The sequence below is a fragment of the Myxine glutinosa genome, chromosome 7 (assembly GCF_964187855.1).
Source record: "Myxine glutinosa chromosome 7, kmMyxGlut1.1, whole genome shotgun sequence".
Lineage (NCBI taxonomy): Eukaryota > Metazoa > Chordata > Myxini > Myxiniformes > Myxinidae > Myxine > Myxine glutinosa.
The window spans coordinates 155,430,209-155,454,415 of NC_136267.1; the positions used below are offsets into that span (position 1 = coordinate 155,430,209).

The 24,207-nt window shown below is 42.0% G+C and overlaps 1 protein-coding gene across 7 annotated transcripts in view; it reads left to right on the top strand.

Moving 5' to 3' along the window:
* GULP1 (GULP PTB domain containing engulfment adaptor 1) overlaps positions 1-24,207 on the top strand; it is a 104,536-nt gene that overhangs the window by 58,800 nt on the left and 21,529 nt on the right. For 5 of the 7 annotated variants that reach the window (XM_078782449.1, XM_068123447.2, XM_078782447.1 and 2 more), the window contains one exon: positions 16,566-16,661. In XM_078782449.1, the coding sequence (XP_078638575.1) occupies positions 16,566-16,661 (96 nt within the window). Of the gene's footprint in view, positions 1-16,565; positions 16,662-23,665; positions 23,819-24,207 lie in introns of all 7 variants that reach the window. The other 2 variants (XM_068123444.2, XM_068123446.2) reach the window with 1 other exon arrangement.

Below are 24,207 nucleotides of genomic sequence, written 5' to 3' on the forward strand. Positions count from 1 at the left end.
TCATGTTTTTACAGGTTACAGGTCATGTTTTTACAGATTACGACTCATGTTTTTACAGATTATGAGTCATGTTTTTACAAGTTACAGGTTATATTTTTACAGATTACAGATTATATTTTTACAGATTACAGGTCATGTTTTTACAGGTTACAGTTCATATTTTTACAGATTACAGGTCATATTTTTACAGATTACAGGTCATGTTTTTACAGGTTGCAGGTTATATTTTTACAGATTTCGGGTCATGTTTTTATGGGTTACCGGTTATATTTTTACAGATTACGGGTCATGTTTTTACAGGTTGCAGGTCATGTTTTTACAGGTTGCAGGTTATATTTTTACAGATTTCGGGTCATGTTTTTATGGGTTACCGGTTATATTTTTACAGATTACGGGTCATGTTTTTACAGGTTGCAGGTCATGTTTTTGGACTGAGGGCATGGCTGTGCTGCTGATGCAATGCCCCCCACCCCCCGCCCTGTAGGTTAGGGCAAGATTTTTTAACATTTTACATTTTAGGTCTGAACCTTTAGGCCAGATTTTGATGCGGTCAATAAACCTTTGTTAGGCATCGGATATGAAGCTTGTGGCCAAGTTTCAACAAAATTGTTTGTTGGTTCAAGCGATAATGACTGAAGTCAGTAAAAGTTTATAATTGAAAAATCTGGACTTACAAGTCGGTATAGCTGACGTTTTGGCGCGAAGCCACTTGCCTTGGTCACGGCAAATATTCGACGTGAAGAAGAAGATTGAAAATCGCCATGTGACCCCTACCAACCGTTGGTAGGGTGAATTGGTCTGTTGACCAATCCGGGCGTCCTGTAATGATTACAGACGGCATGGAAGAGATGTTATTCGGGCATCCATGAGCAAATTCAAGAGCAAAGTGTTGTGATGAGTAGGACTGGCTATTATGACGGGACCAGATAAAACCCCCAAGGAAATCCAGTCGCTGAGGTCTCCAGAACTGAAAATCAAACTCTGAGCTTCTCAAACGTTCACAAAAAGGAACATGGAATGTAAGGTCAATGAATCAGGGAAAGTTAATGTCATAAAGTGAGAGATGGAGAGGACAAGAACTGCAAATTTGGGGATAAGTCACCTTAGATGGACTGGTTTGTGGCACGGGTCCTTCAATATCACTTCTTTGGCTCTAATACCTGACATTATTAAGTGGTGTGCACGTCGCAGACTCATCAAGAATTATTGTATTTGCCCTCGATGTAATGTCCATTGTGGTTTTATTACTCGTGGTGATGTATCAGATGGGAAGACATGGTACTGCTCTCCCTGTAAGACATGGTACTGCTCTCCCTGTAAGACTCGACAAAGCATTCGTCAAGGCAGTTGGTTTGAAGGCAGCCACCTATCCAGTTTATGCCCGTAAACTCCGACATTACAACCACCTATCCAGTTTACGCCCGTAAACTCCGACATTACCAAAACCTATGTGGGTGTGAACGGCAATGTTCCTCGCTGAAATGTGAAAAAACGCAATCGCTTTTCGCTCTGAAATACGTGCAAACGCGTAAATGAGTTAATGGCGGCAAGGAACATCACGTGATCGCTCTGAGCGAATCAGCGCGCTGCTCTGCGACCGGTCAGATTCCGTGCATAATATTCCTCGCTGAAATGCGCTGAGGTAAAAATATTGTAAAAAAATATTATGAAATAAATGTTTAGGTCGGCCATGTTCTTCCCAGGCTCAATGGCCATGTCTGTGCCAAATATCAAGTATGTGAGCCTCTCCGTTTAGGAGTCTATCGGTAACATTACACACACACACACACACACACACACACACACACACACACACACACACACACACACACAAACTGTGTTTTATATATATAGATTTAATAACTGCATCTGCATGAGCCGGACAGCAAAAAAAGAAAATAAAGAAAGGAGGAAAAAATTGAAAGTCTTCTCACCGTCATTACGCCTGAAAATCTTTTTATTTGGCACCGGGTCATGGATGATTTTACATGTAAGTGGGATTATGCACAACAACATTTTTCAGGCAAGAAAAGGTAAATAATAAGTCAGCTGTGATGTCAATTCTATGAAATAATTCTGTAAGATATTGATTTTTAATCATTTTCGTCACACATTTTTAAAGCAGTATATTGATAGGATATCAAGGGGTTAGAGAATTCCAAATGTTGCGACCGGAGTGTCTATATATATATGGGCCATTACAGTGTTTAGCTGCGACGAGCAGCTCTATGAGAGGACCGCGTTGTTGTTCTTGCTGTTGGGGTGCCTTTTTGAATAGCGCATGGGCATACACTCGGATGTGCGTCGGTATGAGGTAAGCACATCGCGGACTAAAATCGCGATTTGTTTGAAGAAACCAGAATAAATTTAGCAACAAAGACAATTTTCATATCAATCCCGATTCACAGAACTTGACACAAATTAGGTGTAATTATTGAATAGCGCATGCGCATACACTCGGACATGCGTTGGTATGAGGTAAGAACATCGCGGACTAAAATCGCGATTTGTTTGAAGAAACCAGAATAAATTTAGCAACAAATACAACATGAATGTTTTCATATCAATCTCGTTTCACAGAACTTACCACAAATTATGTGTAATTATTGAATAGCGCATGCGCATACACTCGGACGTGCGTTGGTATGAGGTAAGAACATCGTGGACTAAAATCGCGATTTGTTTGAAGAAACCAGAATAAATTTAGCAACAAAGATGACATGAATGTTTTCATATCAATCTCGTTTCACAGAACTTGACACAAATTAGGTGTAATTATTGAATAGCGCATGCGCATACACTCGGACGTGCGTTGGTATGAGGTAAGCACATCGCGGACTAAAATCGCGATTTGTTTGAAGAAACCAGAATAAATTTAGCAACAAAGACAATTTTAATATCAATCTCGTTTCACAGAACTTGACACAAATTAGGTGTAATTATTGAATAGCGCATGCGCATACACTCGGACGTGCGTTGTGTTACGTGCTCCTCCCCAAACCCCGGTCATGGTGTACCTCCGAGCCCCGAGAGGAGTCACGGCAGAAAGATGTGTTATTCTGTATGTCAAAGATCAATGGTGAAACCACACCAATTGTTACCAACAAACAAGTATTGTATTAAGATCACACAAGAATAACAGTACAACAACAATAGTAATCACTTGTACAACTAATATATATTTCCTATGATGATACCATCAGGTTCGTACAATATAAGTCACTGTGCTCCAAGTGAGTGAAAAGAAGAACATTCCCAATGTCTCTATTCTGGCATCAAGCCAAAGTCGAATCCGCTCCAGTAATCGTCAGAACGATGTCTAATCGAGACCAGAATCCCGTTCGGATGACAGTCACAGTCACGCTGCCAAAGCTGCGCAAAGGTGCCCTCAAGGCGACTAGGAAATCACACCCTCGGGTGTGGACGTTCCACGGCTCCCACTCGACGAACCGCAGATTTCCCACTCAAAAGCCACGTTGCACACACACACACCAGATTAACGTCTGAATGCGGTGAAAATGGTTGAAGCGAAATGAAAAACCTTGAGCGAAGCGCAAATCCTGCGCGAGGTAAAAATGGCCGACGGCCCATTCTCCTGGCGTAACGGCACTCTGATGATTCTCTCCGGAATCAACCGCAAAACCTGTCACGCAGGTTTATCTGTCACAGCGATGACAACTCTATCGCAGGAATCCCTTTCCCGGGAAACCAAAAGTTCACTCGTGACCCTCGTTCGCCAATCGTTCGCTCCAGACCTCGAAGCAGCTCAGCTTCTTGTCCGACTCACTCGCTCTGCCTTCTCTTCCTCCTATTCCTCTTCGTCGTCGTCCGGTTCCGGTTTCATTTAAAACATTAACTTTTTTACCTTTTGAAAATAGTAATCTCTATTTCCCTTAAACGACAACAATAATAGCACATGGAATCAAAAATGTTTACAGTGGATGAAAACCACAACAACTTAAGTGACGAATCCGTAACACTTCCCCCCCTCAAGAAAAAGTTTGAACATAGTGAAAACTTTCTTTGCAGGCAAAAACTCTTTTAACAAACAAAAGTAAAACTCACACACAAATGATCAATTCACGTGAGCAACAATAATTAATATTCCCCAAAATAAAGCAACAAAACTTCCAAACAACCTACAGAAATTTCCAAAGTTAGTTCACTCTGGACAAAGCATCAGCAACGACATTGTCCCTGCCCTTTACATGCTCAATTTCCAAGTTGAACTCCTGCAAAGCCAAACTCCATCACAACAACCTCTGATTTTTATTTTTCATTTTTTGAATGAAGGTTAAGGGGTTGTGATCACAAATCCAAAGCAAAGCAAATCTATAGCACTTTTTGAAGGAGGCCGAGCTGAGAGCCAGGTTTCATGGTGGTTGGGTGGTGAGGCCTGGAAGTATTCACTGCATGGACGCATTTAGGAACATGGAGTTCACGGGTTAATCCATGTAGGAATCTTGGCTCGGTTGCTCCTGAGCACTCAGTGCTTCCAACTCTTCTCTTGATCATAAAAATCATAATCACGGTTGTAGAGTCAGGTGCTGTAGTCACGTGAGTAGCGGTCCCCATCTCGGCTACCACCGTAATAGTCATCCCATCAAGAGTTTCCAAAACTGCACTGCTGCTGCTGCTGGGAGCATCCGTATTAATCACGACTGCGGCCGCCACCAAAACTACTACTCCCACCCCGGGAGCCATAGCCACCCCTGAAACTACCTCCACGTTTTCCTCCTCTGTAGCCACCTCGGCGCCCTTGGCCTGCCTTCTCTACTGTTATGGTCCGACCATCCAAATCCTTGCAATTCAAAATCCTTTTCTGCATCTTTGGCGTCCTTTGTGATTTCAAACGTGACAAGGTCAAACCCTCTCGACTTTTGCGTCTCCCTGTCTTTTATCAACAGCACTTCCAAGAGTGGTCCATATTTGCCAAAGATAGAGTCCAGAACATCTTCACTTGTGTCAAAGTTCAGTCCACCTACAAAGAGCTTGCCAACATTGCCTCCATCCATGACTTGTGTGTGCTGACACTTACTTTCAGTGTACTCGACAAGAAGTGCCTGTGCAAAGCGTGACGTCAGTACCTTCTCCTTCTCTTCAGAGGGCTTCCTACCCATAGCACGAGTCGCGGCACAGGATGGAAAGATACGCGGAATCTCCTGCTCCAACTGTGCGGTGTTATTTTCCATACTGGGCTTTTCAACAAACATCAGATTACCAGAAACTCGACCACCGGCCAAATCATTCCCGATAACAAAAGAGATTCCCTTTACAGGTAGAGTGGCTTGTAAACCTACGGTGACCGGTCCTGACACCAAATCAGACTTCAAATGGATGACATGAAGAGGAGCTTTAACATAGCCACCAACCCCCTGTAAAAGAACACTAACACCAGTTGCCATCTTCTCTGACAATGGCAAAATGCCTTCAAGCATCAAAGATTGATGTGCTCCTGTGTCCCTCAATACCCTAACAGGTCTCTGGTTAGTTAAGTCTCCATCGATTGACAGAAACCCCTCTGAAATAAAAGGTTTGTAACCCTCTTGAACAAGGTCGTTATGTGATGCCATAACTTTGGCATGGGAACCTTCACAAGGCACTGTCCTCCAAGGACGATTTCTCGCATTGGCCAATGCATTCGGAGTTGTACTGCTTTAACTCCGCTCCTGATTTTTCCTTTTCAGGGCGTAACATTGGGACATCAAATGCCCAGGTTTCTTGCAAAAAGCGCAAGTAGGCCCGGAGGAAAAACTCGTGGTCTGCCTCGGGCCCCCTGGAAGATAAGTCTGTCTTGGAACTGTAGTCTTCTGATCCCTAAAATTCGCGGTATCAGATTTGTCCCCATAGTCATCTCTAGGCCGCCTCCATGAATATTTGTTCTCCGCCCCTGAATTACCATAACTCCCCTGGCTAACTCTAGGTGGGAAGTTAGGTTTGTGGAACCCCATCCTATGTGTCAAGGCATAGCCATCTGCCACGGTTGCTGCCTCATACAACTCTGGTACTTTATTTTCATCCAGATGTACTTTATTGTCCGCGTGGACACACTGTTTGAATTCCTCCACCAAGATCAATTGTCGCAACAGGTTGAAGTCTTTCCCAATCCCCTTCGAGTCACACCACCGATCAAACATGGTTTCCTTCATTCTGGCAAACTCCACATGGGTCTCACTCTCCCTCTTCCTGGCATTCCTGAATTTTTGCCGGTAAGCTTCAGGGACCAATTCATAGGCTTTGAGAATGGCTTTCTTCACTACCTTATAATCTGCACATTGGTCAATCGGTAAAGCCGAATAGATATCTTAAGCTTTGCCCACCAAAACACTTTGCACTAACATAGTCCAGGACCCCACAGGCCATTTTAGCATTTGAGCCACTTTCTCAAAGTGTAAAAAAAACTTGGCTACCTCCTTTTCATTGAAGGGTGGAACCAGCCTCACATGCCTACCAACATCCCAAGAGTTCTGACTAGTTGTCGAACTAGCCGGCATGGATACTACTTCTCTCCGTTCTCCCAGTAATTCCAGCTCCTTGAGTTTAAGTTCCTTCTGATACTCCATGTCACGTTCCTTTAACTCCCTTTCGGCTCTCCTTTCCTCTGTTCTTTCCTCTGCTCTTCTTTCTTCTTCAGCTCTCCTTTCCTCTGCTCTTCTCTTCTCGAGTTCTCGTTCCTGTTCTGCTCTTCTTTCCTCAAGTTCCTTTTCAGCTCTCCTTTCCTCTGCTCTTTCCTCTTTTTTTTTTTTTTTTTTTTTTTTTTTGTATACAAGATCGAGGCTCGTGAAAGAGCGAAAATTAATCACACAGAAAGACAAACAGACACATAAAACAAATAACATCGGGAGCGGTAGACAAGATGGGGAGAGAGGGGGAAGGACACAAACACAACATTTGAGAGCAGGGACCGAGAGACATGGAGACATCGAGAGATCTGTGGGAGGGAGAGGGCTTTGGGGGGGAGGCATGTGAAGGGGGGAGGCATGTGAAGGGGGGGAGGCATGTGAAGGGGGGGGGGTGGGAGAGGTATAAACATATGGACACTGCCAGGATTTCCAGGAAATAAGTTGGAATTTCAAATAAGGTGGATCTGGGGTGAATTAGTGGGGGTAGAAAAGATCAAGGTTATGGATGGGGGAAGATAAGAGATGGTGGTGAACAGCTGTTTTAAAGACCTGGAGGGAGGAGAGGGATTGAAGGGAGTGTGGGAGTTTGTTCCACAGGCGGGAGAAAAGAGGAATGAAAGAGTGAAGGTGAGCAGAGAGCCGAGATTTCGGCAGTTTAACCATCAGAGGGTTGCTGGCAGATCTTGTGCGACCTGTAGGAATATTTGGGGGACAGAGCACGGAGAGAGCTGGGGGAGCAAGGCCGGAGAGGAGTCGGTAGAAGACAGAAAGACCACCTACCTGCCTGCGGTGAGTGAGTGAAAGGCCCTCAGAGATAGCTTCATCGCGGGAGATTCCAATGATTTTGAAAGCTTTGGATTCAACAGCGTGAAGCCGAGCCAGGTGTGAGGCAGGAGCACCAGCCCATAGGGGAGAACAGTATTCCATTGAGCTGCGGATGAAAGCCTTGTATGTGGTGAGGAGCTCAGGTGTGCCGAGGAAGGACTTCGCACGGCGGAGGATGCCCAGTCGGCGACTGGCTTTGGAGGCCAGCTCTGCTCTTCTTTCTTCTTCAGCTCTCCTTTCCTCTGCTCTTCTCTCCTCGAGTTCTCGTTCCTGTTCTGCTCTTTCCTTTTCTGCTTTCCTTTCCTCTGCTTTTAACCTTTCCTGGCTCTGCAGTTGCATCTCCATTTTCCGGAGCTCCACATTTTCTTTTTCCTCGGGTAACCAATCCAAGGCTACCTCTTTCCATGTTCCTTGTCCCACCAGAGATTCTACCACCAATGTCTGCATCTCTGCTTTCTTCATATTAACTCGGACCTCCAAGTTAAAATTTTTGGCCAATATCAAGAGTTCCGATCTTTTTAACGCTTGGAACTGTGCCTCATTAGGGGACGCCGCAAACTTTTCTGTGTCAAACACCATGGTGACTATCAGTTAACACCTGTTAACCTTCACACAAAAAATTTCAATTTTTTTTGAAAAATTTGGGAATGTTAGAAAATTTCCAAATTTGGGAATTTTGGGAATGTTTGGGAATTTAATCCCGGACGAGCCCCCAATTTCTGTTACGTGCTCCTCCCCAAACACCGGTCACGGTGTACCTCCGAGCCCCGAGAGGAGTCACGGCAGAAAGATGTGTTATTCTGTATGTCAAAGATCAATGGTGAAACCACACCAATTGTTACCAACAAACAAGTATTGTATTAAGATCACACAAGAATAACAGTACAACAACAATAGTAATCACTTGTACAACCAATATATATTTCGTATGATGGTACCATGAGGTTCGTACAATATAACTCACTGTGCTCCAAGTGAGCGAAAAGAAGAACATTCCCAATGTCTCTATTCCGGCATCAAGCCAAAGTCGAATCCGCTCCAGGAATCGTCAGAACGATGTCTAATCGAGACCAAAATCCCGTTCGGATGACAGTCACAGTCACGCTGCCAAAGCTGTGCAAAGGTGCCCTCAAGGCGACTGGGAAATAACACCTTCGGGTGTGGACGTTCCACGGCTCCCACTCGGCGAACCACAGATTTCCCACTCAAAAGCCACGTTGCACACACACACCAGATTAACGTCTGAATGCGGTGAAAATGGTTGAAGCGAGATGAAAAACCTTGAGCGAAGCGCAAATGCTGCACGAGGTAAAAATGGCCGACGACCCATTCTCGTGGCGTAACGGCACTCTGATGATTCTCTCCGGAATCAACCACATAACCTGTCACGCAGGTTTATCTGTCACAGCGATGACAACTCTGTCGCAGGAATCCCTTTCCCGGGAAACCCAAAGTTCACTCATGACCCTCGTTCACCAATCGTTCGCTCCAGACCTCGAAGCAGCTCGGCTTCTTGTCCGACTCACTCGCTCCGCCTTCTCTTCCTCCTCTTCCTCTTCGTCGTCACCCGGTTCCGGTTTCATTTAAAACATTAACTTTTTTACCTTTTGAAAATAGTAATCTCTATTTCCCTTAAACGACAACAATAATAGTACATGGAATCAAAAATGTTTACAGTGGATGAAATCCACAACAACGGAAGTGACGAATCCATAACAGTTGGTATGAGGTAAGAACATCGCGGACTAAAATCGCGATTTGTTTGAAGAAACCAGAATAAATTTAGCAACAAAGACAACATGAATGTTTTCATGTCAATCTCGTTTCACAGAACTTGACACAAATTAGGTGTAATTATTGAATAGCGCATGTGCATACACTCGGACGTGCGTTGGTATGAGGTAAGAACATCATGGACTAAAATCGCGATTTGTTTGAAGAAACCAGAAAAAATTTAGCTGAAAGACAAAAAAACGCTCGTGCATGCGTATAATTTAATGACTGGTCGAATTTGGTAGCGCATATTGCAACGGATATCCTCATGATTCTACACGTCGCAACTGGTGACCACACTGTGGTCATTTTTCTCTTGTTGAATTCAAAAGGTGACATTTCTTGAAACGTCTTGTAGGATAGGAGTGAACACCTTTGTAAAATTGAAAAAGGAAAAAACAAGTGGGCCATTAACTAAAATTCAATTGGGACATGAAAAGGGCATTTCTTACAAAATAAGTACTGTATATGCAGTATCATTTATTTCCAGTGTGTTCATCTTAGCAAATAAAGGATTTGAACGGTCATGTTCAAATGAACAAATAACCAGCACAGATGCTAATTGCTTTATTTATTTAGTATTGCATTTAGAATTTTCCCAAATAATATTATAATAAATTTGACATGTGGGGAAGTATTATAAAATTCTTCGATGTGAATAAAACATTAAGAGGCAAATATTTCAATTCATAGAGTATACTGATACTGCGTGAAATTGAAGCAGACATATGTTGAATGTGGTCATTCCAGGTCAAATATTTATTTATAATTATGCCGAGAAACTTTGTACTTTTTTTCCTTTCAAGTGACAGGCCATCAATTTTAAATAGGAATATTGCATATTATTTAACCATCCAGAACTCCTGAAATAGATATAATTTGTCTTCTTTACATTCAGAGATAACATTACCTTTCAACCATGGAGAAAGTTTTGGTAATTCAGTATTTAGGATTCTGGTAAGAACATGAAAAATAGTGGAAAATTTTGAGTGGGAACTGGACATTTGTATCGACTGCAAAAATATTATATCCTAATCGAGTGGATGTGTTTGAGATATTGTTTTTCGCCTTAATTATACATTTTCACAGTCGCTTTGCCGATTCTGCTTTACACTCGGCCATCTTATTCCTTGTTATCCCTACGGTTTATTTTTTAATGGGTGGAATATTGTAATCGGCTCCATCTGCTGTCCTGTCTGTCCATTTGTCCGTCCGTCACGCTGTCTCCTCCTAAATGGTTCGGCAGAAATTCACCAACTTGGTAGAATTATGATCACCACATGACAAGAAGGTGCAAGTGCAGTATCATTTTTGCCCCACCCCTCAGGTGGGATGAAAAGGTTAAAAAGCAAAAAATGCAAATACAGGCACACTTTTAAACATTTTTAAATATAACTTTGCATATGAAATCAACATTGGTGGGGGGACACATGAAATATTTAACCGATTTTTTTTTATTTCATAATTTTTATTTGATTAAAAGATGGCTATTTACTGTATAACGTTTTTTGCCCCATCGCTCAATGGTGAGGAATCATTAATATTGTTGCGGATCTCAAATGTCGGCCTTCCCCTTATCAAGGGGGGGGGGGGGGTTAATCCCCTTGTCTTCTATCTAGCCGACGCGATCCTTGGGGTTATAACGTCCTTCCCGGGCAACGTTAGGTATGGTTTTTAGGACTAGGGATTCGCTATTACCTAAGTACTAACGCTGACCGGAAACGAGGAAATAACTCCTGCCCGAATCACGGATATTGATGGAATATGCTGAGCAGATAGCAATCCGGGATCCGAGCTGTTAACCAATGACTAGACCCGATTATAGCGGTTCCGAATCGTGCCACGCTTACCCAATTGAGAAAAGACGAGGACGATTGAATTAGGAAGAAACCAGGAAGAACAAGGTAATTTATTACAATTTGTACAAGAAGAGGAAAAGAAAGAATGTACAAGAAAGAGGAAGAAAGTACACAGGGCAGCCTTATTCAGTCTTATCTTATTCCCTGGACTCGGGCCCACTCACTCTCAGACTCGGTCTCAGACTCAGACTCACGTTAGGATGTAGAAGGTAGGGTGGAAGGTCCGGCGATGGCGTCCACAGCTCGTCCCGGTCCTCGATCTGTACCAGCAGACGATGGTGGTCGGCAGGCAGCTCTCTGTGTAGCGTAGGCGCGAGCGGACAATTATATCGGGGAGATGGTAAGCTGGGCTATCGGCGACTTCGTGGCTCTTGGCCGCGTACGTAATAGGAATACGGGCATTTGGATGTTGCGCACCGCAAGCCCAAGCCGAATTCTCAACCAGTGATCCCCGATAAACCCTTCACAATGGTGCGTGCCTCCAACAAATGTCCTTCAACGCCGATCGTACAACTTCATTGGCACAACGCGCTCGCCCCCTCAAATCCTTCTCATAACTCTGCGCACGTTCAGGTCAAGCGCCTCTCTCTCCCCGCTCGTAACTTGATATGGCAACTCCCTGCTCATAACCCGGGTACAATGTTCACAATCAGTCCTCCCCTCAAACTCAGAGCGCAATGATTGCAGCTGCATCCCTCCTCATAACTGAGGTGGGGGCATCGCGCAAGGGGTTATATTACCATGCCCAGCGAACCCTCTCGAATCTCCAGCCACGCCCTGTCAGGCGATCTCACCTCAGCCCTGATTGGCTGGGGAGGGCTTACCGGCTCCACCTTGATGGCTGCTTGACGTGGCCGCACCTCCACCCCTGCGCTCCACCCCCCTTTTCGGGCTTTACCTCGTGGCCTTTGAGCGAGCCCAAGGGCAGCGAAGGCTGCTGGCAGCCTAAATGGCGAGGGCGATGGATTATAGACTAGGCAGCGCTTAATGGCGTCGCTTGGAGGGAGGCTGCAAAATGGACGAGGGGCCTACTCTTATTTGTTTTATGCAACGCAGATGCAACTATTGGGAATGGCCTTATCCTAAACACATACTATGAAATAACTGACGTCCTAAGGTGACCTACTTGTTGCTTGTGGCCTACCTATGGGGTGCAACCTTTAACCTTTAATGATGTTACCTGTGCTGGGTTCTCAAAACCGCAACAATATGTTTCGGAATCCACATCCAGATCTTCACCAAAATCAAATCATTTATTCCTTGTCACACACCCGATCTGTCCACCAAGTTTCAGCTGAATTCGTCCACAATTCTTTGAGGTATCATTCTATATATCGTTTTTGGCCCCATCTCTCAATGGTAAAGAATCACTTTTAAAATTCTAGATCCGCACTCGGATCCTCACCAAAATGTAATCATTTCGTCCTCGTCATGCACCCAAGATCTCCACCAATTTTCGTCCGAATCGGTCCACAACTTTTTGAGATATCCTGTTCACACACAAACAAACAGACTGACAGGTGAAAAAACAAGCCCCATCCACCTTCGGTGGCGGAGTTAATTCAACTACTACTTTGCCATATGCCACTAGGAGGAGCTATACCACTAGCCAGATATTCATTCGTCTGTACCCTCGGTCTGATGTCAGGATACATCCTAGGCTAGAGACTCCCATCCTGACCTCTGCTAAAGATTGCAGCAGTTCATCAGTTTAATGACTTGACATTGTCACAATAATGTGTCCCACTTGATAATTACCTCCGCCACCAAAGGTGGATGGAGGTTATGTTTTCACCCCTGTCTGTCTGTTTGTCTGTCCGTTTGTGAACAAAATATCTTAAAAAGTTGTGGACGGATTCGGACGAAATTTGGCAGAGATGTAGTGTGTGTGACAAGGACGAAATGATTAGATTTTGGTGAAGATCCGGATTCGGATCCGGCTACTAGAATTTTTAAAACGATTCTTCACCATTAGGAGATCGGGCCAAAAACGATACATAGCAGGATATCTCAAAAAGTTATGGACGGATTTGGATGAAACTTGTTGGACCGGTTGTGTTTGTGACGAGGAAGAATCTTCAATTTTGGTGAAGATCCGGATCCGGCTCGTATAATTTTTTAAGTGATTCTTCACCATTGAGTGATATGGCCAACCAGACGGAGGTATGCTCTCTACTGAGTGCCGTTGTAGTTTATTTATGGAATGCATTTGTGCAGTTAAATGTGTGGATAATGTGCCTTGTTTACATATTGAAAAACGTAATCATCACATGAAATGCCATTGTCTTTTTTTATTACAGCTAAGGACACAATAAAAATGAAATAAACATCTTGAATTGGCATGTTATAAATGTACTTATTAGCATTGACGAACACTGGTACAGTACACTAGGGGAGGGAGGTGGGGTTTGCATTGGAGTTTAGTTTTCGAAGATTTTTGGTCGTTTCCAGTTTCATTCAAAAAAAATAGAAGATTTTTCAAGGATATTGGTCGTTTGCATTCGTTATTCTGTCTGTTTGTTACTTGCAAAATCGAAGATTTTTCAAGTATATTGGTCGGTTGTGTTTGTGACTCTGTTTGTTAGTTTTTTCACCGGCCTACAGGTCACAATTTTCAACCGATCTTCACCAAACTTCACCAGGTGGTAGAGTTGGTCAAATGCCAGAAGCCTATTGTTTTTGGGGTCAATAGGTCAAAAGGTCAACATAGGCCAAAGGTCACCAACTTTGCTAAATTTCTAAAATCCTCAATTTTCATCCGATTGCCATTAAATTTGAAGACCACTTGCATATCTGGTCATTGAATTCAACCACCAAGAATTTTTGAGGTCAACATAGGCCAAATGGTCAACATAGGCCAAATTTCTAAAATCCTCAATTTCCATCCAATTGACTTGAAATTTGGAGAGGACTTGCACATCTGGTCACTGAATTCAACCACCAAGTATTCTTGAGGTCAACATAGGCCAAATGGTCAACATAGGCCAAATTTCTAAAATCCTCAAATTTCATCCAATTGACTTGAAATTTGAAAAGGACTTGCATATCTAGTCATTGAATTCAACCACAAATTATATTTTAGGTGAACATAGGCCAAAAGGTCAACATAGGCCAAATTTCTAAAATCCTCAATTTTCATCCAATTGACTTGTAATTTGAAGAGGACTTGCATATCTGGTTACTGAATTCAACCACCAAGTATTTTTGAGGTCACCATAGGCCAAAAGGTCAACATAGGCCATCATGTATCATTGGAAAACTTTTGGGGGAGGGTGGATTTTGCAAGTATCGTGCTACGCATGACGTTTTCTTGTTTGTCTGTTTGTTTGTCTGTTTGTTTGTTTGTCACTGGCCTACAGGTCACAATTCTAAACCGATCGTCATGAAACTTCACCAAGTTGTAGAGGTCGTCACAATTGAGAAGCCTATTGATTTTGAGGTCCAAGGTCATCTGGAGGTCGAATTTCTAAAATCGCCATTTTTAATCCAATTGACTTGGAAATTGAACAGCATTTGCACATTGAGTTATTAAATTGGGAAACCAACTATTTTTGAGGTCAAAATGTCAAAGGTAAATTCAAGGTCAAACTTCCAAAATCATCAATTTTCATCTGAAAAATCATCAATTTTCATCCAATTGACTTGACAATAGAACAACATTTGCAGTGCCTCTCTGAATTGGCAAACTAACTATTTTGAGGTCAAAGATCATTTCTAGGTCAAACTTCTAAAATCAACAATTTTCATCTGAAAAGTCAGCAATTTTCATCCGATTGACTTGAAAATAGAACAACATTTGCAGTGCCTCTCTGAATTGGCAAACCAACTGTTTTGAGGTCAAAGGTCAACTATAGGTCAAACTTCCAAAATCAACAATTTTCATCTAAAAATCGTCACTTTTCATCCTATTGACCTGAGGTTTGATCAAGATCTTCAATTTTGATCTTGATGAAACGTACAATTTGCTGGATCAATTGCAACCTTTTTTCAGGGTGAAGGGGTGGAATTTGCAAGTATCTTTCTCAGCATGACGTCTTATTGTTCTGTTTGTTTGTCAATTGCCGACAGGCCACAATTTTAAAGTGATATTTATGAAACTTCAGAACATGGTAAAGGTGGTCATAAGGAAGAAGCCTATTGATTTTGAGGTCAAAACGTAAAAGGTCAAAATTGGCCAAAGGTCAACCAACACCCTTGTCAAATTTCTACGATCCTCCATTTTCATCCAATTGACTTGAAATTTGAAGTGGATTTGCATATAAGGTCAATGAATTCAACCACCAATTATTTTTGAGGTCAGCTTTGACTAAAAGGTCAGCATAGGCCAAAGGTCAACCAAAGGTCAACAACTTTGGTGATATTTCTGAAATCCTCAATTTTCATCCGATTGACTTAAAATTTGAGCAGGATTTGTTCATCAGGTCGCTGAATTCAATTAACCACCGATTATTTTTGAGGTCAAATGGTCAACATAGGCTAACTTTCTAAAACCGTCAATTTTCATCCCATTGACGTGAAATTTGAAGAGGATATGCATACTTGGTCATTTAACTTATCCATCAATAATCTTTGAGGTCAACATATGCCAAAATGTCAACATAAGCCAAAGGTCAACAACTTAGGTGATATTTATGAAATCCTCAATTTTCATCCAATTGACTTGAAATTTGAAGAGGATTTTCATATCAGGTCACTCAATTCAGCGACCAATTATTTTTGAGGTTAACATAGGCCAAACGTCAAAAACTTGTTTTAGGGATTCCGCAAGTATTGTGCTATGCACGACATATTAATTTTTTAAATTAATTTATAATATTTAAACAAAATTGAAATGGAGCATTGCACCGCTTAAGTGGGGAAGGAAGAATTTCTGCTCATTGCAGCTAGGGTGACACGTATAATTAAGAGGACATAAAAATGACGTTATTGATGATAATTTTATTACTTTCCTGACTCAGTTTACCAGTCCTGCATAACTAATTGGTATAAGCCATAAGGAACAGCTAACATAAGTATTGGAACAGTGAATTTAAACGACTGGAAATGACAAAGAACAGATTTTCTTTGTTCTGAAACATTAATTTTGTAATGTGTTCTGACAGGGTGGTGCAGAAGTAGTGGTCTTACCTTTCAACTCTCTAGCCTGGGTTTGATTTATGTAAAAGTATAATGATATCCAATAATGTCTCTGCACTACATTCCTGTACAGGTACTTTTTGCACTCTTTTGACCATTTCACACATGCATGCATGCAAAACGGTCTCCTTTAATATGAACGTTTTCATGGTTTTCATTACCATGATCTTTGTCAAAACGGTGACAATTTTTGTTTTCAATTTTTCATTGAATTAAAATTGTTCAAAATGTCCCAAAATTTTTTTTAATGTTCTTCAAGTCAGAAAGCCGGCATAATGCAGGTGTATCAAAAATGATCAAAGGTTGTACTTCCACCATCAACAATGTCATGCACTTTTCAATTTCCCAGGTGTCTGTTTTACAAACTGAAAACCTTGCACTCAAAAAGAGAGTTGCTGAATTAGAGGAAACTTTCGGAAAATCACAAGTAATTGTGCACTCTGGGGTAAGTCACTGAATTTCACACTTTTTTACAGGATGCGAGAATTTTTTGGATGGTTAAAATGTTGTCTCTTTGAGATGAACCTTTGAATGGCAGAAACTCATACCAAAGGTTTAAAAGGTTAAATTTACTTGATTTAAATGTTAATATAAAGAAATGAAATGTCACAAAAAACGACCACCAAGTGATCAAATGTCAATCATAAGAACACTGAGCATGGAGTCTACAATGAACATTAAACTTCTCTCACTGAAAACAATACTCCTAGAATAATATTTGTCAGGTGCAACACACACACAGCAACTTTTGTAATATTGATTCAGACAGTGCCTTCCATAAGTATTGGAACAGTGAAGTGAAATGTATTATTGCTATATAATCAAGAAATTTGGATTTGAGATCAAAATATGGATATGAGGCAAGAGTACAGAAGGTAAGCTTTTGCTTCTTGGTATTTATATGCATATGTTTTGCAATTGCAGAACAAGAGTACTTTTTATGTCCAGTCCCCCCATTTTAGGTACACGGTACTACATGTCTCTTACAAGCAGTTGACTTTCTTTTGCAATCACAATTTCATTGGTAATTAAAGTTTTTTGGGCCAATTAGCTGTCAGTACAGAATGGACATTTTTTATTATTTAGTATGCAGCCTCTCGCTGCTCGTTGCATCATTGCTGGGAGTACGGCTGTTCCGCTGATGCAGTGCCACTCTGTTTCCAGAAACCCTGGCCTCATTTTGCCAAACTCGGGGGGATGGCAGGCTGAGTTAGCCCCCCTAGTTTTATCTAAGGACGTTTTGTACAAAAAGGACAATTTTTTGTATTTCAATATCAGTTCATTGTGGAGTGAGAAGTAGTCGCTGCTCCTGCAGATTGTTGATGAAAAACACGATTGAGCATTAAATGAAATTATTTACTTGAAAAAATAAATGAGTGCGTCTTGTAAGGGCTCGAGTTTTCTTCTGCTTGAAAGAGATGCCAACAAGTGCTTGTGGAGGCAAAGGGTTGCTTCGTTATTTTCAGTGACCTTTCTTTACGGCTAAATAAATAAGCTACATTCCGTTGTTTCCCCCCTCGTTTAAACAAACAACAAGCATTGCCTTAGAGGAGAGCTGTGAACTTAGTGCTCCATTAATTTAAACCAACAAGTTGTTTTTTTTTGTTGTTTTTTTGCTTTTCAATTTCCCTTGTAAATGCCGCACACGAAGACAGCTGTCTCAGACTCCACTGCATCATCTAATGAGCAGAGACCTGATTTTGGAACTCTTTATCTCAAGCATGATTGTCATGCTCATGGAAACTAGCCAGCTCCACTAACTTGAAGAGCATCTGCTGTTGCTTGAGTGAGCTCAATCACGATGGAGAAAAATTGTGATGCAAATGAAGGAATTCTTATCACATCTTCGCATTTCAAAGTTGACTTTGTGCATTCTGTTGTATGATCTGTACATCGACCTCACTCCTCTCTTGTGACTTTGTAACAGAACGACGACACATTTTTGAGAGTGTTTGTCTCATGTGATCATGTGCTTTCGAACAGTCTTTCCTTTTCTAGAATGATCTAAGGCTGCTGGAGGAGCTTGTTCACATAGCAACCAACATATCGGTGAGGACGTGTGGACGTTAGGAGACATCCATGTACTTTACATGACTTACAAGTATTTCAGGAGATGGTGAAGAAATCGGGACATTAAGTGGGATTTGGGTCTGCGAGTTCATTGGGATCACCCAGCACCGTCAACTAAGTGCTAATTAGATGGGGGAGGCCAAACAAGTGCAAAAAGATTACTTTTTGTAAAGTAATGTTTTTACTTCTTTTTTTTTACTACAAAAAGTTTACTTTTTGCACCAATTTTGTGTGCTAAAACACTACTATGTTGCTAAATTTTGTTTGAAAACAACAGTAAAAAAAAAAAAAAAAAAATCATGAATTAAGCAATGAAATTAATTGTCAAAAGAGAAGAGCATTCAGAGCCCCATGATTGTTTGAGATTCCATCCCAAAAATTCTCACTTGAAGAAAATGTCAAAGGGAATGCAAAGTCAGGGATGAGGAAGAGGTGGAATGCTTGCTTATTAAAAGAAAAATTCACATTCTCTAATTTCGGAGAAATTATGCAGTTTTTTTATTTGATTATTACTTGCAAAATCGAAGATTTTTCAAGTGTATTGGTCGGTTGCGTTTGTTATTTTTTGTTTGTCTGTTTGTCTGTTTGTCTGTTTGTCACTCACCGACAGGTCACAATTCTAAACCGATCATCATGAAACTTCATCAAGTTGTAGAGGTCGTCACAATTGAGAAGCCTATTCATTTTGAGGTCAAATGTCATGTGGAGGTCAAATTTCTGAAATCGCCAATTTTCATCAGATTGACTTGAAAGTGAACAGCGTTTGTATATCGAGTCACTAAATTAGGAAACCAACTATTTTTGAGGTCAAAAGGTCAAAGGTCAACTCAAGGTCAAACTTCCAAAATCATCTATTTTCATCTTGAAAATCGTCACTTTTCATCCTATTGACCCTTTCATCAAGATCGAGCTTTGATAAAGATCGTCAATTTTAATTTTTATGAAATGGACAATTTCCTGGATTAATGGCAACCTTTCTGGGGGGGTGGGGAGGGGCGGAGTGGATTTTGCAAGTATCATGCCCTGCATGGCGTCTTCTTCTTTGTTTATTGCCTAACCAAATCCTGAAATGACCATGCTATTTTAAGTCATCATTATATACACAAAGAATTAAGTTAAGCACCCCTACACAACGAATTAAGGTAAGCACCCCCTAATATATATTCTTTGTGTATATGTATACATTGGCATATATTCTAAGGTATGTGAGATCAAATAATGATTGGTATGACATTAGCAATTATCCATTGATGAAATGCAGATGAGTGCACTCATCCGTGACGCCCATCGCTCGTGCAGCACGTGTTATCATCCACGTGGTCGTGATTTTCTGTAAATGCACTATCATCACGGGTTATTGCAAGTCACGCCTGAGCTCGTGTGGGGGTTACATGGTCATTTTCTCGTAATGGTGGCTCGTAGACGGTTGTCGGACGGAGAACGATGGCGGATAATAGGCATGATCGAGTCTGGAATGTCCAGAAAAGCTGTAGCTCGAACGTTTGGTTACCACCATTCGGTGATCAGTCGGTTGGTGCAGAAACACCAGGAAACGGATGCGGTGAAGGACCGCCCAAGGTCTGGAAGACCTCGCGTGACAACAGTCCGCCAAGATAGAGCGCTTTTGAGACTGGTGCGACGATATCCCTTCGCCTCGAGCCATTTCCTGAAGGACAACTGGCTGCCCAACAGAAGGCTATGTCACCGTACCGTGAGGAACCGCCTGAAATCGGCCGGTTTAAGGTCAAGACGAGTGATCAAGCGTCCAAGGCTACTCGAACGACATCAGAGGGAGCGTTTGGCATGGTGCCTAGCGCGACGTGGATGGAACATCCGGTCTTGGAGGCGAGTTCATTGGTCGGATGAAAGCCGGTTCTTGCTGTACGTGACAGATGGGCGTGTTCGGGTGTGGCGCCACAAAAACACCGCGTATGCACCTAAAAACATTCAACCAACGGTACCCTTTGGTGGTGGCTCGATTATGGTCTGGGGATGCTTCTCCCATGACTGTAAGTTGGACCTGATAACTGTGCGAGGTAACCTCAACGGAGAGCGATATGCCGAGGAAATCCTGAATACCACCGTAATCCCGCACTTCGATGACCACACCCTCGCCAGCAGACCCATCTTCATGGATGACAACGCCAGGCCTCACCGTGCGAGACGCGTCCGAGCCTTGCTGGAGCAAGGTGCTGTGACAACCACCCCCTGGCCTGCGTACAGTCCTGACCTGAACCCCCTCGAGCACGTTTTGGACATGTTGGGACGACAAATTGCGAAGATGGTCCCTCCAATAGCCAATCTGGATGAATTGGAACGTGCATTACATCGGGAATGGAACAACCTGCCACAGCAACGCATACGACGGCTTACAGGGTCTATGAGACGTAGGGTTGAGTCAGTGATCCGATCACGTGGGTCCTACACACGTTATTGACGCAAAGATCGCTAGAGGTCTTCTCAGAACAATGACTGTACGTTAGAAAACATAAACGTCATCCACACTGTCCGTGATGGACCTATAGCTCCATACTTAAATTGAGGTGAAAATATGCCTAAAATTCCCAAAAAATTTCACCTTAAATTATTCAGAATAAAATATTGAAAACGGCATGATTGTTATGTTTTTATGTGACCATAATATCACTTCTCCAGAAAATATAGCAATATCATGGGTATATTACACTGTTTTGACGACAACAAACTTGTAATGTGCGAGGTTGTAAAAAAAACGGGGGGGGGTGCTTAACTTAATTCTTTGTGTATAGAAATTCACTTTGACTAATGTCCATCCGAGGGACAGACGGTACACACATTGATGAATCATCCTGCCTGTGAAACACTGGGATGACAAGATTATAGCTGGTCGGGATTCTAACCCAAGTTAGACAGCTTAGGGGCGATTGTGCATACTTCTCGGCCATCCTGCCATCCCACATCATCAGAACCCAGGATCAAATCCCATGTACCATATGTGTTTGTCCATTGTTTATTAAATGTCAAGATACTTCAGGTTAAAGTACATCGATGTGTACTAATGTCCTTGTCCTGCATGTAGTTTACATGCAAGCTCCTCTTTGAGCCTTCAGTCAATGGAAAAGTAAAAATTTACATCGTTGAATCTGGAGGTAGCGAACGCCTTATGAGATTGGATTGTGGGATTGTGGTCATCCAAAATCCATCAAATTACTCATATTTCATACCGTGTGGTAGAGATGGATGTGTGAAAAGTGGAAACGCAAAAGGTTCTGCAACTGTGCATTATTTCTCTACCAATGGCAACATTGGGCTAATTTTTATTCTCTGGGATCCATGGTCCTTCTGACGAGCCGCCTTACATATCAATTCCTGTGTATATGCAATCCTTGTCCTTCACGACATTGTGTGCTATATCCCAACATGATGTTAGAAGGGTCCTTATATGAACTGCAAAGCGTAGTTGCTGTTACTCACAGGGTATTTTAAATATGACACCAATGAGGACATGTTTTAATTTGCTGTGATATCCTATTCACTCGTCTGCGCTAGACTTGTCATTTGCCACACGATGGCACCAGATCATCATTGCTTTAAGCCCCACATACACTCACAAAATATTACTTTCTTGCACAGAATTCAACTAAAAAAACAAACAAACTTAGGATTCATTAATTTTTACATTAACTTTTCACACAAAACCAAAGATAAGTTAATTCGGTGAAAGATTTTGACTTTAGTACTGTATGTGCTATTTGGACTTCAATGCAAGGTGGTGTATTGTAATTGTCATTAATGCTAGTCCTTTAAAAAGTGCATTCCTTTTGTCTTGTCTTATTTCGTAACATCCATAAAACGTTCCAAAGAGGGATTTTATTGTGCGAAATGATAATATGAATCAAATGCAGAAATAAATACCAGTAATACCATTTAAAAAATTCATTCCTCCTCTTCTCCATTTGAGTGTAAATGCACATCCAAAACTAAACATAATGCGGAGAAGGTTGTCTTGCATAGAATGGCTTCAGTTGGGAAGTATTTGTTTTACATTTTAACTTTAAGAGATTTAATAACTTTAAGTTTAAGAGACTTTAACTTTAAGAGAATAACTTTAAGAGATAAGAGATTTAAGAGATAACTTTAAGAGAACTTTTAACTTTAACAATAACTCTGCTTAAAATGTCCTTAATACAAAGGCCTACTAACAATTAAAAATCAAAATATTTAGCAGCATTCAGAGTTTTTGGTGGGTTTTATTTATGCAGTTGTTGGGGATGAATTTGAAGGTCGAAACATACGTGATCAGAATGATTAGCCTGAATCTCCACCTCCTTTTATTAATCTTCGAGAATATTAGCGCCCTCTGGCAAAAAAATATATTTTTTAATTGCACTACTCTGAACGGTTTTACCTCCATATAAACACAATCATTAGTAAATTATTTTTTTATTCTCCCTCTCTCTTCTCTCTCTCCCTCTCTCCTTTCTCGCTCTCTCTTCTCCATCTCTCTCGCGCTCTCTTCTCCATCTCTCTCTCGCGCTCTCTTTTCCCTCTCTCTCGCAGTCTATTCCCCCTTCCTCTCTCTCTCTCTTCTCCCTCTCTCTCGCTCTCTCTTCTCTCTCTCTCTCTCCCTCTCTCTCGCTCTCTCTTCTATCTCTTCTCTCTCTCTCTCGCTCTCTCTTCTCCATCTCTCTCTCTCTCTCTCTGTCTCTCTCTCTCTCTCTCTCTCTCTCTCTCTCTCTCTCTCTCCCTCTCTCTCTTCTCCCTCTCTCTCTTCTCCCTCTCTTCTCCCTCTCTCTCGCTCTCTCTTCTCCCTCTCTCTCTCTCTCTCTCTCGCTCTCTCTTCTCCCTCTCTTGCTCTCTCTTCTCCCTCTCTCTCTTGCTCTCTCTTCTCCTGCTCTGTTCTCCCTCTCTCACTCGCTCTCTCTTCTCCCTCTCTCTCGCTCTCTCTTCTCCCTCTCTCTCGCTCTCTCTTCTCCCTCTCTCTCTCTCTCTCTTCTCCCTCTCTCACTCTCTCTCTCTCTCTCTGCTTTTCCTATTTTTCTTCTCTCTTTCTACAGGAATTTGTTGAAGTATGATTGTGCAACAAGGCGGTGCGGGAATTGGGTGCACTGTAGGTTTTGGAATTTTAGCTAAAGAGGAAAATGTCGGTCTGGAAAAAGTTTTGGGTGGAGAAACTAAAGTTATTAGTTATTTTTACTCTGCAGCAGAAACACACTGTAGTTTACCATATCCTCAGCCATATGAGGCTGCTCACCTTTCATTGGCAGTGTGAACGTATCCCAGACTTCAGTGCGCTGGTACCTGTGATTATGCCTGGAGTTTGTTGCAACCTTCATGCAAGTGTCCTCCCACCAGCAGCTACATTACTGACGAACTTACTATTGCCTCCTCTGCCTGCAGAATTTCTCCTGGCCTCGGCGTTACCTCAAGCACCCTGCACGCCTTTCTTTGGACCTTTCTGCTTCACCCACTGCTTCTGTGTTTTCTCTATCTGCTCGAAGTCCCACTTTGCCTTCAACCTCCAGAGATTCTCTTCAAACATTCATTCTTCCTGTACTTTTTCTGGATGTTTGTGCAAATCTCTGTATTGCTTTCTCTCCTTTTCTTTCACAAGCTCCAGCTTTAATTGAAGTGCCAAGAAAGGGCTTCTCACTAAAGTTTACGATATGTTATTCTGTCTTGTTGATGAGGACATGAAATAGAAAACAACACTTTCCATTAATGGTATTGATATCACCATAGGTGGGCGCGATTCGGAAAATTTTAAGTCCGCTTACCGCTTATCCGCTCCGCCAGCCCGTGTAGTCCGATTCGCTTATCCGCTTCAGCGGCCGAAAATCTTAGTCCGCTTACCGCTTATCCGCTTATCCGCTTCGATTCGATTTTTTAAAAGCGCTTCGACGTTTTTAAAGCGATTTTTGACGTTTCTAAAGGGAATTTAA